The sequence below is a fragment of the Salvia hispanica genome, chromosome 1 (genome assembly GCF_023119035.1).
Source record: "Salvia hispanica cultivar TCC Black 2014 chromosome 1, UniMelb_Shisp_WGS_1.0, whole genome shotgun sequence".
Lineage (NCBI taxonomy): Eukaryota > Viridiplantae > Streptophyta > Magnoliopsida > Lamiales > Lamiaceae > Salvia > Salvia hispanica.
Genome location: NC_062965.1, coordinates 6,747,733 through 6,761,479, shown reverse-complemented (window position 1 = coordinate 6,761,479; position 13,747 = coordinate 6,747,733). Strand labels below are relative to the sequence as shown.

The following is a 13,747-nucleotide window of genomic DNA, read 5'->3' as shown; positions in this document are numbered from 1 at the left end:
TATACCCAATGTAATTGACCAGGCATAGGGGCACAACCCATGTACTCATATTCTTTCATTTTCATATTTCATTACCAATTCATTCTACCGCTCATCATATTTCTATATTTTATTCCATGAATTCCTTATCACGTGATTAATCATACATAATTCATCAAGTTAACAATTCACACAATCACATAAACTACACAACGACATTTAATTATCACATAAAAGAAAAACATAGTAAATAGGAGGTAACTATGGAAGGGGATGTAACATTTAGTAATTATCTTCATGAAGAGTTCATAGAAGGAGTAGGATAAGTTCAAAACATCTTCAGCTTTGAACCTCAAATGGAAAACCATAGCATATAGAAAAGTTAACTATGGAAGGGGATATCAAGTTACCAAGTACTGAATCAAATCATAGTATCCAAAATATCGATATCAGAATTGCTTTCTATGAAAGAATTAACCGGGACTTCAAAATCTTTGTTACGCACTGTCAAAATATATCTCAAAATAAAGGAAAGAATGCACCAATATGACTCCAACTCCTTTACTGAATGGTGGAAGAAGCATATACCAGGATCACCACATCCACACAAACCAAGAACAATTTTCAAAAGGAACCTGCGCATTTAAAGATCACAACGATCAGCACAAGATCAAAGCTCCTGGAATATAATTGAGGAAATTGTTACTTCCCGAAAAGTTGCTATTCTATATTGAACAGCCGAGCTTGTGAAAACAACTAAAAGTAACAATCCTTCAGATGGACGGTAATGCCCTATCTCAAAACTAGGAGCTGTTTTCAGCTCATATAAAATAACGCTACGGGACTAATCTATGTAACAATTGAAACCAATGATAAGGATATCTGCTATAGAAGTTTCAGGGGGGAATTATTAAGGCAGATCAGATACAGGACAGTTAGAACTAAAGGGTATAATTAGAACTAACCTTTATCAGCTGATCAACATGCTCAGGCCTGTGATATGCGTATCACTTTTGGATTTTCTGAAATGTAACTTCTATCTCTTTTCAGCCATCGTGTTGTATTATGTGAATAAGATGATAAATCTACTCATGTAGCATTTGCTGAACTGGTCTCTTTGGAGTTAAAGCTCGGGGAATTAGGAAGTTCCGTATCCCTAACAACTCTACTATACACAACTTTGAATGGTTGTGAACTATATGGTCGTTTGAGCAAACTTAATGGCATTCTCAACATCTGCTTTTTGTTCCTTTTCCCTCTAACTAAAACACTGAATCGTTTCTCACTGTCAGCCTTAAACTGCTGTCTCTGAACATGATAATCATTGCATCTCTCGGATTTTTCAGTTGGACCATTACTGCTATGTAGAAGTTTAACAGGGATCGGTAGACCATGGAACTTGGATTCAATTTCTTCCCCATTACCTGATTGAACCACATCTATATCACGTAAGTTCTCCACTGCCTCTGATGCAGGAAGATCTATTTCTTTCTTAGACTCATTCCCAGAGTCAAGATCCAAAGGTAATGCCAAATTTAGGTTCTCTGAGATGATGGATTGTTCCTTTTCCTCCAAAAAAGGTTTAGCAATTGGTTCAACCACTGATGGGGAGGGAAATTCTAATGGATGGCAGCCAGGCCAAAGTGTGACAGGAATGTATTCTTGTGTGTTAGCACGTATATTGCATTGCCAAGCAAATTGACCGTGATGAAACTGGTTGCTGGTAACTTGAAAAGTGCTAGGTGGTAGGGACTGGGCCTGTGTGTAAGGAGGGTACATCAAAGGTAAGGGGTGGATCATATTTGGTGTTGTTGGTGGCGAAGGATAGGGGTGGTGGGGAGAGGAAATTGGACTGGGTAAAAGAGTAGCATGACCTTGATGAAGTCCCATATTCATTGGCCAAGGACCAACTGGTTGAACAGCTCCTGGACCAGAAGAGAGAGAAATATTCATAGGCAATGGTGCAACACATGGACTAATGACTGATGGATTGTACGGAGCTGCTAAAGCTGACAACTTCTTGTTAGAAACTTCTCTTGAGTCACTTTGACAAGCCACTGGAAGTTTTGATTTCTGTTCTTCCACCCCTTGCAAAGTGCTTTCCGAATCACCATTCGATCTAGAGACCAATAGATCTTCAGTACAAGTAGCAGTTTCCAATGACGAACCAGCGCAATTTGGCACATTATCCGTGTGGGTACCTAGCTCTTCGTGTTGACTGGACTCATCATTGCTGGACTGCACTTGTACCATACACTCAGATACAACCATCGAGTTTTCATGATTCTTTGCAGTATCTGAGTGTATTTCCTCTTTCTCTTCAAGAGCTTCATTTTCATTTTTCAGTTGATCTGTGGAACCCATGACTGTATCCTGAATGTTCCCTTCCTGGTCGTTTTGTGAACTTATTTCCACAGACACGGATTTTTCCTGGGCCCTTTTGTTCTGTTCTTCAGGTTCAAGTACTCTGTTATAATGCGCATCATCCTCAGGATGTCTCACTTGCAACATAGATATGGTACCAGGTGGTGCCAGAGCTACTTCCTTATATGAGGGAGATTTACCCAGACTTACTATTGAACTTCTCTTAGCAACAGTTCCAACTTCTTTTTGTGCAGATACCGGCCTTGAGTCTGTTGGAGAGCATGATGTCTCATCTTCATTTTTAGAGTTCACCCCTGCACCATCCATGGTGGATGGAGAAACCGACTTCACTCTATATGCTACAGTTTTCACAACTCTCCGTCCATACTTGGCCCCTGGCATAGAAGTCTTTGCTACATAGTATTCTGCTATGCTTCCTGCAGGAACTGCTCGTTTCTTTAAAACATAAATTTTTCCACTTTGGTGGTTATTCTTCAGTGTGGCATGATCCAATTCAGCAACAAGTTCTTTCTTCTGGTGATTAAAAATCTTAGTTCCGTGCTGACGTCGCTGCCTTAGCCGTTTTCCAAACAAGCCGGACGATCTTGATTTTTGAACTGGCTGCCAGCCGTCTTCTCCTTCAGCATGTGTTTCAAGTGATACATCACTGGACTCAGGAATTCTGATTTCAAGGTTTCCAGGCTGGACAGGATTTTCATCAGGAAATACTTCCACAGTGTCTTCAGACTGAACTGGCCAAGCATGGTTCACTGCTGCATCAGTGTCAGAGACATGAACTTGTTTACCTTCCTTTGCCTCCACAGCAAAGGTATCTGTCGAAGCAACCTCAGTATCTGAGATGGCTAGATTGTCATGGATGACTTTCTCCTTAGCCTAAAAATCAACCAGATAAAAAGCATGGAAATAAGATTATTACATAGAAATTTGATAGCCTTATATGAAAAGCATATTTAGTTGTTGTGCTAAAAAGAATAGCTGCATTTCTTCAGTCGGAATGGCTATTTGGGTAGCTAATTAGAAGTGTGAGCAGCCACAAACCCTCAATTTTATAGAGAAGATTTTATCTGCCTTATCTGGATGGAAATATTCACTTGCATAAAACAATCAACTAGAATAAATAAAACCTTTGCAATGTAATTTCTTCTCTTTGATCCAATGGCATCTTTCCCTTTAGCATCCTGACTTGGATTTATGTAGTCAAGCAAATCTGATACACTGGCAATAACAATTGTGAGTAATTGAGAGACTCATGATCTCATCTAGGTTTCTAGTTTGATCGTTATCCAATACAAGAAACCTTGTTCATTTTGAATTGGTGAGAAAATGTATGCATATCACATTAAAAGAAAGTTACAAAATGAAGGCTTTGTATTCTCTATTGCATCACCATTATTGCTCTTGCATGACCACCAAATCCAAAAGTTAAAACTATTAACGAAGATGACCATTTAATAGTTAGCAACACTAATTGGTGAACCACCATGTGAATAAGAGTTACTTTGCTACTGAGTCCTTAAATTCGAACTTAGGATATATTATTGGTCTTGATCTTACACTACAAAGAATGACCAAAACTAAGTCGCCCATTAAGTATAACTGACGCCAATGTTATCCCTATCAAAAATAGATGCTTAAATCAATAATTATGCAATCCAAATTAAAGAACGGAAGGAAGGAATTATATCTGCAGATGGGAGTGCTCTAACTATACTCAGTTAAGGGTGTTAAAGATGGCTCTACAAATAGGGGTCAGCATTGCAGAAAAATTACATGCATTGATTATATGCCAGATCCCATAAGTTGATTTACCTTAGGTGGCCCTTGCTGGCTATAGAAGCATCTGGCTTTCGTGTCCCATTTCGAGCAGCTTCTTGCTGCTCAAAAGCCTTGGATTCAAAGTATTCAAGCCATGCAGCTGCATCCTGTAAAATACACAAATAAAACCAAGTGTTCAATTAAACTTTCTGAAAAGTTTGTCACAGATATATTCGCAACCAGAAACTATAGTACAGAGATCAAGAATCTCTGGAACTTAAAGGTAAAACTGTGCAAAATAGCATCAACTGTCTCGTTAATTATCCAAGCAAAATGCAATGTAAATAGCAAAAGAACTGGTATCAACTTATCGCTTCTTGAGGAGTCATAAAGACATTAATACCTGTGTCCGGAGGTCGTCTGGTCCCAGCTTTGCCCTAAGTATTTGTAAAGTTGTCTGTTCATGCTGAACACTTAAAGGGTATGCTTCCATCAATGAGAGGGCTATGGCAATGGCATGATAACTTGCAGCTGTCTGAAATGATTAAATAATTAAGCATATTTTATCTGAAACATACAAATCTCAAGCTTAAAAAGATTATAGAAATATTATTAATTTATGTGCATATTTTGAAGTAAAAGAAAACACACCAAAAGTTTTCAGTTGATAGGAAAGATGGTTCAAACAAAGTTTCAGCAATGAAAGAAAGTAAGAACGGTGATTTCTAAATATCACTAGTATTGGGCCAATGGAATTATAAAAATATCATTTGGAAGCAAAAAGAGTACATATTCTAATTGTGGCTACTATCACCACGTAAAAGGAAAAAGAATCACAGAAGTATACAAGAAGAATACAATAATAAGAATTTAAAATGATTAGTTGAATTTGCACGAAACCTGAATATGGTCTGGACCAAGAAGTTTTTGGTTGCATTTCAGCGCTTTATGAAGATATCTTAGTGCAACGTGCACATTACCCAGGCCTTCCTCCATCATAGCCACATTTATGTATGTAGCCGCAGTGTTTGGATGTGATGGGCCACAAGTGAGATGTAAGAGATACAATGCTCTCTTCACGTATCTAAATGATAGAAAATCAAAGGATTATCATTACCATGTATCAATCATCAAACATCTCCGTCCACAAAAATAGTCTCATTTGTGGATGGCACAGGTTTTAATGAGAAATTAGTAAAGTACGAGAGAGGAGAAGAAAAAGTTGGTAAAGTAAGAGAGATAGGGAGAAAAAGTGGGTAATGTATGAGAGAGAGGAGAAAAAGTGGGAAAAGTATTAGAGAGAAACCCATTTTATGAAATTGGACTATTTTTCGTGGACATCCAAAAATGGCAAAATGGGACTATTTTTCGTGGACGGAGGAAGTATAATTATAGGTTAAACCTAGAGAGATCAATGTCTCAGTATTTTATTAGACTTTTATCATTCAGACTCAGATTAATTTAATCTTTTAAGTAGTTGCCAAAAATCAGAAATGCACTGAAGTAAATTCACATATAAAGATACTTAAAGGAAAGGAACTGTCCCTGTTGTTTAATCATACTTATATGATGTAATTGGGAGTCATATATAATCTTGGAAAATGCAAAAGGTTCATCTTTGTATGAAAAAAAGCAGAAAGTTCTTCCAAATTTTTAAAATGGAACTTCTGGGGTAGGAATTTGTGGAATAATTTCAGAGTGCAAATGGCACCAGGCAATTAAGTGATTAACATACTTGAGGGCCAATTCCGTGTGTTGTAGTCTGTAATAAAAAACAGCAAGATCCCCGTAACTTTTCATCGTATCCGGATGATCAAGACCTAGCTCTCGTTCATTGATGTCCAAGGCTTTTTGCTGATAGATAGTGGCCTGTACATAATGAACAAAAGACTTCAGTACTTCGAAATAGACATGTAACATGCAAACATAGTTCGTTAAATAAACTTCAATATTTCTCTATATGGAATCGTAATATAGTACAAAAGATTGAGCAAGGACCTGGTTGAAATCTCCAGTGTGATATAAAACAACTGCAAGAAGGCTGTAAGCACCAGCTGTCATGCGATGATAAGGACCACATACGGCTACCAACTTTGCAAGGGCCTAAAGTGATTGATAAATTACAACTGTTTAACTCATTAACCAAAAACTAAAGCAGTAGATATAAATTTGAATCAGGTTTTACAGATTGTTTATTCTGAATTGTGTTTTCGGAATTTATCAACAAGATAGGAGAAAAAAAGGCAATGCGTAATTTTTGACCCGACTGCTGATCTGATCTCCATGTAGAGAACATTTTCATGGAAGCCTGACACACATATAATCCCCAAAGGATTTCTTGTCAAGTTACATATGAAATAGTACCTTTGTTCCATAGCTAACAGCATCTTCAAGTTTTCCTTTATCCAAGGCTGTTTTAGAGGATTCTAAGAGCTGCCGTCCATCAGCAGATGAGCAGGCTGCTTGCTACAGTAAACATATGACATTTCTTTTTAAGTGAAAACTTCATAGATGGAAATGTGAAATTTCAAAATCTACTTCATTATGGTGGATAAGGGATCCAAGCTCACCTTATGCACTGGTACCAGGCTCACTATATCTTCCTTCTGAAAAGGGCGTGCAGATTCCATATCAAAGTCTCTTGGTACAAGCTCAATACCCACCTAAGGAACAGAGCAAGTCAGGATTTCAAAGTAATACTATGATGTGAACTCTTGCCTATATTGTCTGAATCAAACTAAATATTGCCTCTTTCTTAATGTTTCTTTCTGCCAACTAATAGAGGGGCTGACTTAGTAATTTAGTTTGTGATGTTGATCTAACCAAACAACCTAATTTGACATCTCTGTTCTGGGCTGGTGTTCTTGATAGATAATCTGATTCAGAGCTGCAAAAACTATCTACATAAGAGTATTTGATGGGTACATCAGCATTTATGCTTTGTAAAGCATATGCATAAAAATACTTTTCCATCTTGTATTCTCTGAATGGACTTAGATATCTTGCTGGATTTGAACCCTACAGATTTATGCACGTCGGCATAGGGGAATATCTATCTTTGATTCAGAACAATGTAAAAGTTGGAAAAAAAATCTAGGTAGCAAGAAAATCTGTATGTCCACCGATTACATCTGGTGATCAGGTCATATTTAGTTTTCTGGACAGTTTTTACTATGTAAATCATCATGCATGAAGAAAAAAAAAAGAAGTTATGCATTGATTGCATTCCAATCCAAAATAAATTAAATGGAACAGATCATAGTTCATTTTTCAGGCTTAATAATATACCTTATGGCATAAACCACGAAGGATTGCAAACTTTCTGATATCCTCATAGTTTAAATTCTTTATATTCCACTCATAGCGCTTCAGAAGAAACACTTCAAGCCAATTCCACACAACGGAATTGACACCAGAAGGCTGATCTGGTTGTACATTTTCAGGAACTCCAAGCATTAAATTCAATGCTGCTGCAATTGCTGCTGCCATTTTCTCAGGCTTCTGAACTGCAGATATTACTGCCTGCAGGACATGCTTAAAAGCGCGTACTATCATCTCATGTATGCAAAGGGATTGCACATGTGATAACTTTTCTGAAAGCTTAACCTGGAAAAAAAAACATTAAGTGATAATAATTAGGTTATACTCAAGTAAGGTGGTGTTCGGTTTCCTAGATAAAATAATACCAAGATATAATCTAGGATTGAGTTGTGAGATTGTTTTAGTCATAGGGGGTTAGCTACGACTATTTATCTCATGATTATCCATCTAGGATTGAGTTGGGAGACTAAATCTTATGAACCAAACACACTACTAATTTAATCCCGGGATACAATCTTGCAAACCGAACACCCCCTAAGATTATATGCCAGGATCTTCTTCATCCAAATAGCAAGTAACGATAATAACATCTGCAGACTAAAGGACAACTCATGCATCTGAGCCTGGGTTCGATGGTGATACTAATAGAAAATGTCCTAGTGATAAACATATCAGAAGGAACTGTAAAAACGTACAACTTGTCCAAGGGATCGCATCCGAAGACCTCTAGTATGCATGAAATCTGTCAATGTCCGGCCATCTACTGGTGAGAGCTCTAAAGAACCAAAATCTGCAACCTGTTATCCATGACAAGTGTCACTCGGAATATAAATGGTACAACCAATTTGATTTTTATGGAAGGATATATATAGTTACCAGTTTCGGTAGCGCTACATCATCATAATATTTTTGGGACAACTCAATCAGTTCGTGCAGCGACTGTCAAGGTAAATGCCAGTCAAAAACATGTTTCAACATTGGAAGTAGTATACTCAACCCACATATATGAAACGCTACCTTTGAATGAAGTCCAGTCTCGGACTCTTTTAATCGAGAGAATGCAGCATCAGATAACATTGATTTTAACATAACCTCATTTTCACTTTCACCGTTATCAAGCTGAGATTCTGTCACATTCAATGTTTTTTCAGCTTCATCCTTCACTTCATCAGCAGAAGATTTTAAATTCTCATTCTGTTGGTCTGCAGTATTTCCGTCCAGTGTCTTCTTTCTGTTTTTAAGGGATTTAAGCGGTGTTCCTAGTCCCTCAACCTTCATTTCATTTTTGGTCTTCTCACTAGGCGGTTTCTTCTCTTTTTCTGTTTTCTTCTGATCTTGTAAATGCTGTATCCAGCAGGCTCCAAGTTCCCATCTCACAAAAGCATCCAGATCATGTTCTTCTTGCCGAAGCTCTTCAAGACTGTCTTGCAGCAGTCTCTCAACAAAAGCTTGGGAAGATTCAAGTTGCTCAGATTCTAATGTTCGAGAATGTGCTGATGCTTTATTTTGTTCAGTTGTAGCATTTTCATGTAGTAATAACCTTAAACTGCAAAATATAAGGTCAAAGTAAGGGCTAATTAAATCAAAGACAAAAAGAGAGAAAACTCAAATAAGATACGCGATAAGATACTTTAAATGCAAGCATGGAACAACATCCATGGTTGCATAAGCAACTTCTTTTGTGAATCAAGGTGGAGGTGAAGGAACAAATTGTGTAAGACAAGTATCAAAAGTAATTAATGTGCTACTAAGCATAATTACAAGAAAAGAGTATAGCAACCTATCAATATTTAGGGCATTAGCACCCCCATCAGGCTGGTCAAGAAGCTCTTGGCTTCGCAATGGAGTATTTGCTCTGGCATTGTCAATCCCTTGAACTTTCACGCATGCAATATAGCCACAATACCTCACACTCACAACACCTAAAGTGGCAATATCCTGCAAATACTTATTTAATAAAAATCCAATAAAAAAAAGCAAGATAAGAATGGACAACAGCAGTACTTCTATCATTCCCCTGAGTTTCTTACATGAGCAGCCGTATTTTCATCAGCTGTGATCCCCTTAAGCAGGTTTCTTTCTCCCAGTTTCTTGTCATCCAATCCTATAGCTTGTTCTCCATCAATCTTAGTATCGATTTTGCAACTAGCATTAGATGCATCTTTCATGACAGTTATGCTCAAGTCTCCAACTTTCTCTGTCAAGACAATTCGACTATTTGAAGCAGAATTAGCTGATTCTAAAGTTTGCATTACATGTTTCACAGCCGCAATGGCCTTGAATATTGCAACATCAACAAACAAACTGTGAAGAAGAAATGCTTTTCTATCTCTAATTTGCCTCTCCTCAGCAGTTTTGCATGGCATAGATGCAAGAAACAACAGTTCATTTGCATAAGGTAGCAGGTCACTTTTGCCATCTCTGCCTAGACCACCTCCATTCCCTCCCCAGTTTTCATCTTCTGTGGGCAGAGGGGCAAATGTAGATGGTGATTGTGCAGCTATGGGCGGAATAAGCCACGTGTTGGCTCTGAAGCCAAAAGGAAGGTTTCCAAACTGCAGTAAGAAAATATCAGGTCACACATATTCTGCAATACAATGTTGCGAAGGAAAATCTTTTAAGATGACAATTTATCAGTGAAGCTGCAGAGAAATTAGGAGTAGTATGCCCTCTACCTTATTCCTTTCTGAGAATGCTTTCATGAGTTCATCATAAGCCTGAAATGGATAAATTAAGGTACGTCAAATCTCATAAATATTTCCAGCCTTTGAAAGGGAACAGTTACACAAATTTTTAGACAACAAGTGGAACATTGTTGACCAGAAACATATATTTAGTCATCTTGATCTGTCATCTGTCAACCTGGCAAGAAAGTACTATCTAGCTGAGGCCATTCTTACAACGATTCTGGGAACCCCATTTTAGTGGTGCACCAAATTTGTTTGGAACCCCAAGTACCTCAGATATAAGGAAGCAAAGTCTACACATCTCAACTCTATGAAACATAACTGAAAGATTTACATCCATCTCAATTTAAAGTTGACAGGAGCTACGACACTCAAAAACTCTTATATGCTGTGTGCATAGACAAAATTGGAATATTAAACATGCATGTATAGTTTAAGTCCCATCAATAAAGGTTAGAGTTCTTACATTATCAAAGGCTCTACTGAGTTGTCTCAGCAGATCAACCAGATTATGACAAAAAAACTGCTGCTTTCCAGTGCCATAAAAACCTTTCCTTGAAGCTTCTATAACAATCAATTTCCCATTGCACAATTTTACCTGCAAAAAAACGTTGCTCAAATGCATGCATTAAAACCTCAGCAAATTTAAGCGATAGAAACAGTTCTCACCTCAAGAGAGAAAAGGTGATCATCACCAGAAACTTCATCGACACTTTTCCTCTCCGCTCTCCTTATAACTGCATAAAGGATTTTATAAGTATACCTCATATACTAGTCGAAATCTCTAAGAAGAAGAAGTCTATGAAAAAGCAAGAAACTAAAGAGCCGGACACACATAAAGCAACATCATTAGTTAAAATCTGTGTTAAATTTAACAAAATAGAACAATGCATCAACTTTGCACGGAAGAACTTGAATTCGTTTTCACATCTTAACATATGCTTTGCATAATTCATGATGAAATACACCAACAAACAGCTATGTTATCTATCATTACTTGCACATCGATTTCTCCGATCATACTTAGTTTTTTCTAATACAAACACCACTATGCAGTATCATTATGCATCTCCAAACAAATTTCGTTGTATTATCAATCACATGTGCTTCAATTTCTGGCGCGGATTTCATAATATCAAGTTCAACTGTTTCAAACGAAACAGAACAAAACTACAAAGTTGAAGTGATTGAATAGGTAATTCCAGCTGATAAAAATGCAAAGAGACGGCGTAAGAAAAAGCGGCAGACATTACATTGAAGAGGAGGCGTGAGGTGAGAGAGAGAGAAGAACTCGTAGAAGCTCCCGAGCTTCGGAGAAGTGTTGCTCATCTCTCCTTCTCGATCAACAGCAGCTGCAGATCCGTCCTTCGCCTCCGACTCCGCCGGCGGCGGCGGAGAACTCTCTTTCTTACTCTTAGCGCGGGGAGACTTGATCGCTTTCTTAGAAACCTTGCCGTCCTGAGCTCCACGGCCATCCTTTCCCTCTTCTCCGCCCTTGGGAGATGCGGCGGGAGAAGAGCCCTTTTCCGCCGACGGCCCAAACGACGTCGTGCAAGCGACGATATCCAGCAGCCGTCTAACGTGCGCCGTGGCGCTACCTTCATCGTAGTCCTCTGCGAGGGCATAAAAGAGAATTAGCACCTTTTAGTTGGTACGACGCCGTATTGATAATTTCATGTTTTATTTTTACAATTTTTTTATACTACCTTCCACAAGCGTGAGAGTGCAGGGTTTGAGCGCGGACACGTCCACCGTATCTTTTAATCGTGGGCCCCTCACCTATTTATATAACAAAATAATGTAAGTAAAGAATTTTTTTTCCTACAATTTCCACTTTGGGATATGGAATGACGTATTTAGCTAATTCAGAAAATCCTAACTGGGATATTCATAGATAGGTATATATTTGTTGGATACTATTTTAATATTTTTGGAAATTAATGAAGAATAACAGACCATCAGATGCAACTAGAAGTCTAGAACACAATGATGAATATAGAATATCAATATAAAAATAACTAATTTAAAATAACAATAACAATAATCAAATATATAAATCAACGTATAAACCAAAACACATATTTTTATTAAAAATTGTACAGAATAAAAACATGATAAGCCACTTAATTACCTCATGAGATAAGGAATAGTTAGTGATGTTGCTCGTTACAGTACTAACGGATAACAATCGACGAACGTCTATAATTCTGTCCGTAGAAATTCCCTGCGTTAAATTCAAAAAAAAGTTAAGATTATATATTGAATCGCTGAGATAAAATATTTATTTGAGGCAACTATGTCATCTGTTTACATTAAAATTAAGCTTAATTCCTTTTCTATTTGTGTTTTTTTTTCACCACCGGTGTGTAGGCACTAGGCAAATTTCCAATGACCATCCTATAATAGGAGTAGTTATTTTTCGCTCTTCCTTGATCAAATTTATACGTATTAAAATTCTTGCACTATTAAAACTAATTTTCATGTACAATATATTTTATCATAATAAAGAAAAATACATTAAAAGAAGAAAAAGAAGAAGACACCCGAGTAACGTTTACTTTGTATTGGTCATTCGAATTTGCAGAATATATCGGTTCGCATACTTGATTTTATTTAATTATTTACTTTTTTTCTATTGATTTGAATACATTTACGTAACAGATAATAGCATTCTACAAACCTTCAAAATAACATGAGTCTCGTCCGGCAGATTCACTTTTATATCCACCACAACTGGAAGAACTGCAAAAGTATAAAATTATTGGTTTATTTAATAAACATGTGATATAGTAGCAAAAATATAAAATTATTGGTTTACAATATATAGTAGCAATTAAAAATTATAGTCCTATATATTGTAAATATAATACTTACCCTTTTCTTCTTTCTTCTTCTTGTCTCCCTTGGTCTTGCCTCGCCCACTCTTCGGTGCCATTTCCAAGCTCGAGCTCGACTTGTTTACTTGAACGACGGAAGGCTCACTGGAGTAATTGCATATTACTTAAAATTGCAAGATATCTTTATTATATGCGTAATTCTGCATGAAATTTTATTTGCAATAATCTACAATATACGTCACATTAAATTTAAATTGTTACAGTATTAATTAGTACTTCTAGTACTTTTGCTGAGGAGAAAACAATAAGTTTAAAATCGAAAATTCAAATTTATTATAGCAGGACCCAATAAAAGATGAGATTCTGACAACTTAGAATCCAAAATTTAATGTAACAAGTTATTTAATGTGGCTTTGAATGTCCAATAAAGTAAGAATAAGGAAAGAAAAGTACTAACCAGTAGCAGAAGGTTGTAACCTGCTGCGTATTGCTGTTGCAGTTTGCAGAGGTTTATGTAAGGTTTAAGAGTTTAGATGGTAATGGAAAAAAAGTGCACCATTAGAGAGTTTGTGTTGAAGCTTTTTCACGTATTTAGAGAGAGGGAGAGAGAGAGAATGGAAGAAGAGCAAGAGGAAGAGATATAGAGGGAAGTGGGGTGTGATAAGGAAGGAAGGGTTGAGATTTAACAGTCAGAATTATAGTGGCATTTTGTGGCAGCTTCTGTCCATAGGCAGTCATTATATACTTATTTTCTTATACTATTTCATTTCCACCTAAATTATT

The 13,747-nt window shown here is 37.0% G+C and overlaps 1 protein-coding gene across 1 annotated transcript; it reads right to left on the bottom strand.

Moving 5' to 3' along the window:
• Positions 1-237: 237 nt before the first annotated feature.
• On the bottom strand, positions 238-13,666 carry LOC125201394 (protein REDUCED CHLOROPLAST COVERAGE 1-like). The gene is made up of 25 exons (XM_048099480.1): positions 13,422-13,666; positions 13,002-13,108; positions 12,808-12,869; positions 12,259-12,351; positions 11,834-11,906; positions 11,381-11,740; positions 10,797-10,864; positions 10,594-10,725; positions 10,116-10,157; positions 9,471-9,995; positions 9,221-9,378; positions 8,458-8,986; positions 8,317-8,379; positions 8,136-8,237; positions 7,408-7,725; positions 6,690-6,782; positions 6,484-6,585; positions 6,118-6,222; positions 5,855-5,988; positions 5,020-5,203; positions 4,523-4,654; positions 4,174-4,286; positions 3,489-3,579; positions 945-3,237; positions 238-614 (listed from the first exon to the last, which is right to left on the bottom strand). The coding sequence occupies exons 2-24, from the start codon at positions 13,060-13,062 to the stop codon at positions 1,069-1,071; spliced, it is 5,709 nt and encodes a 1,902-aa protein (XP_047955437.1). The 5' UTR covers positions 13,063-13,108; positions 13,422-13,666; the 3' UTR covers positions 238-614; positions 945-1,068.
• Positions 13,667-13,747: the final 81 nt, after the last annotated feature.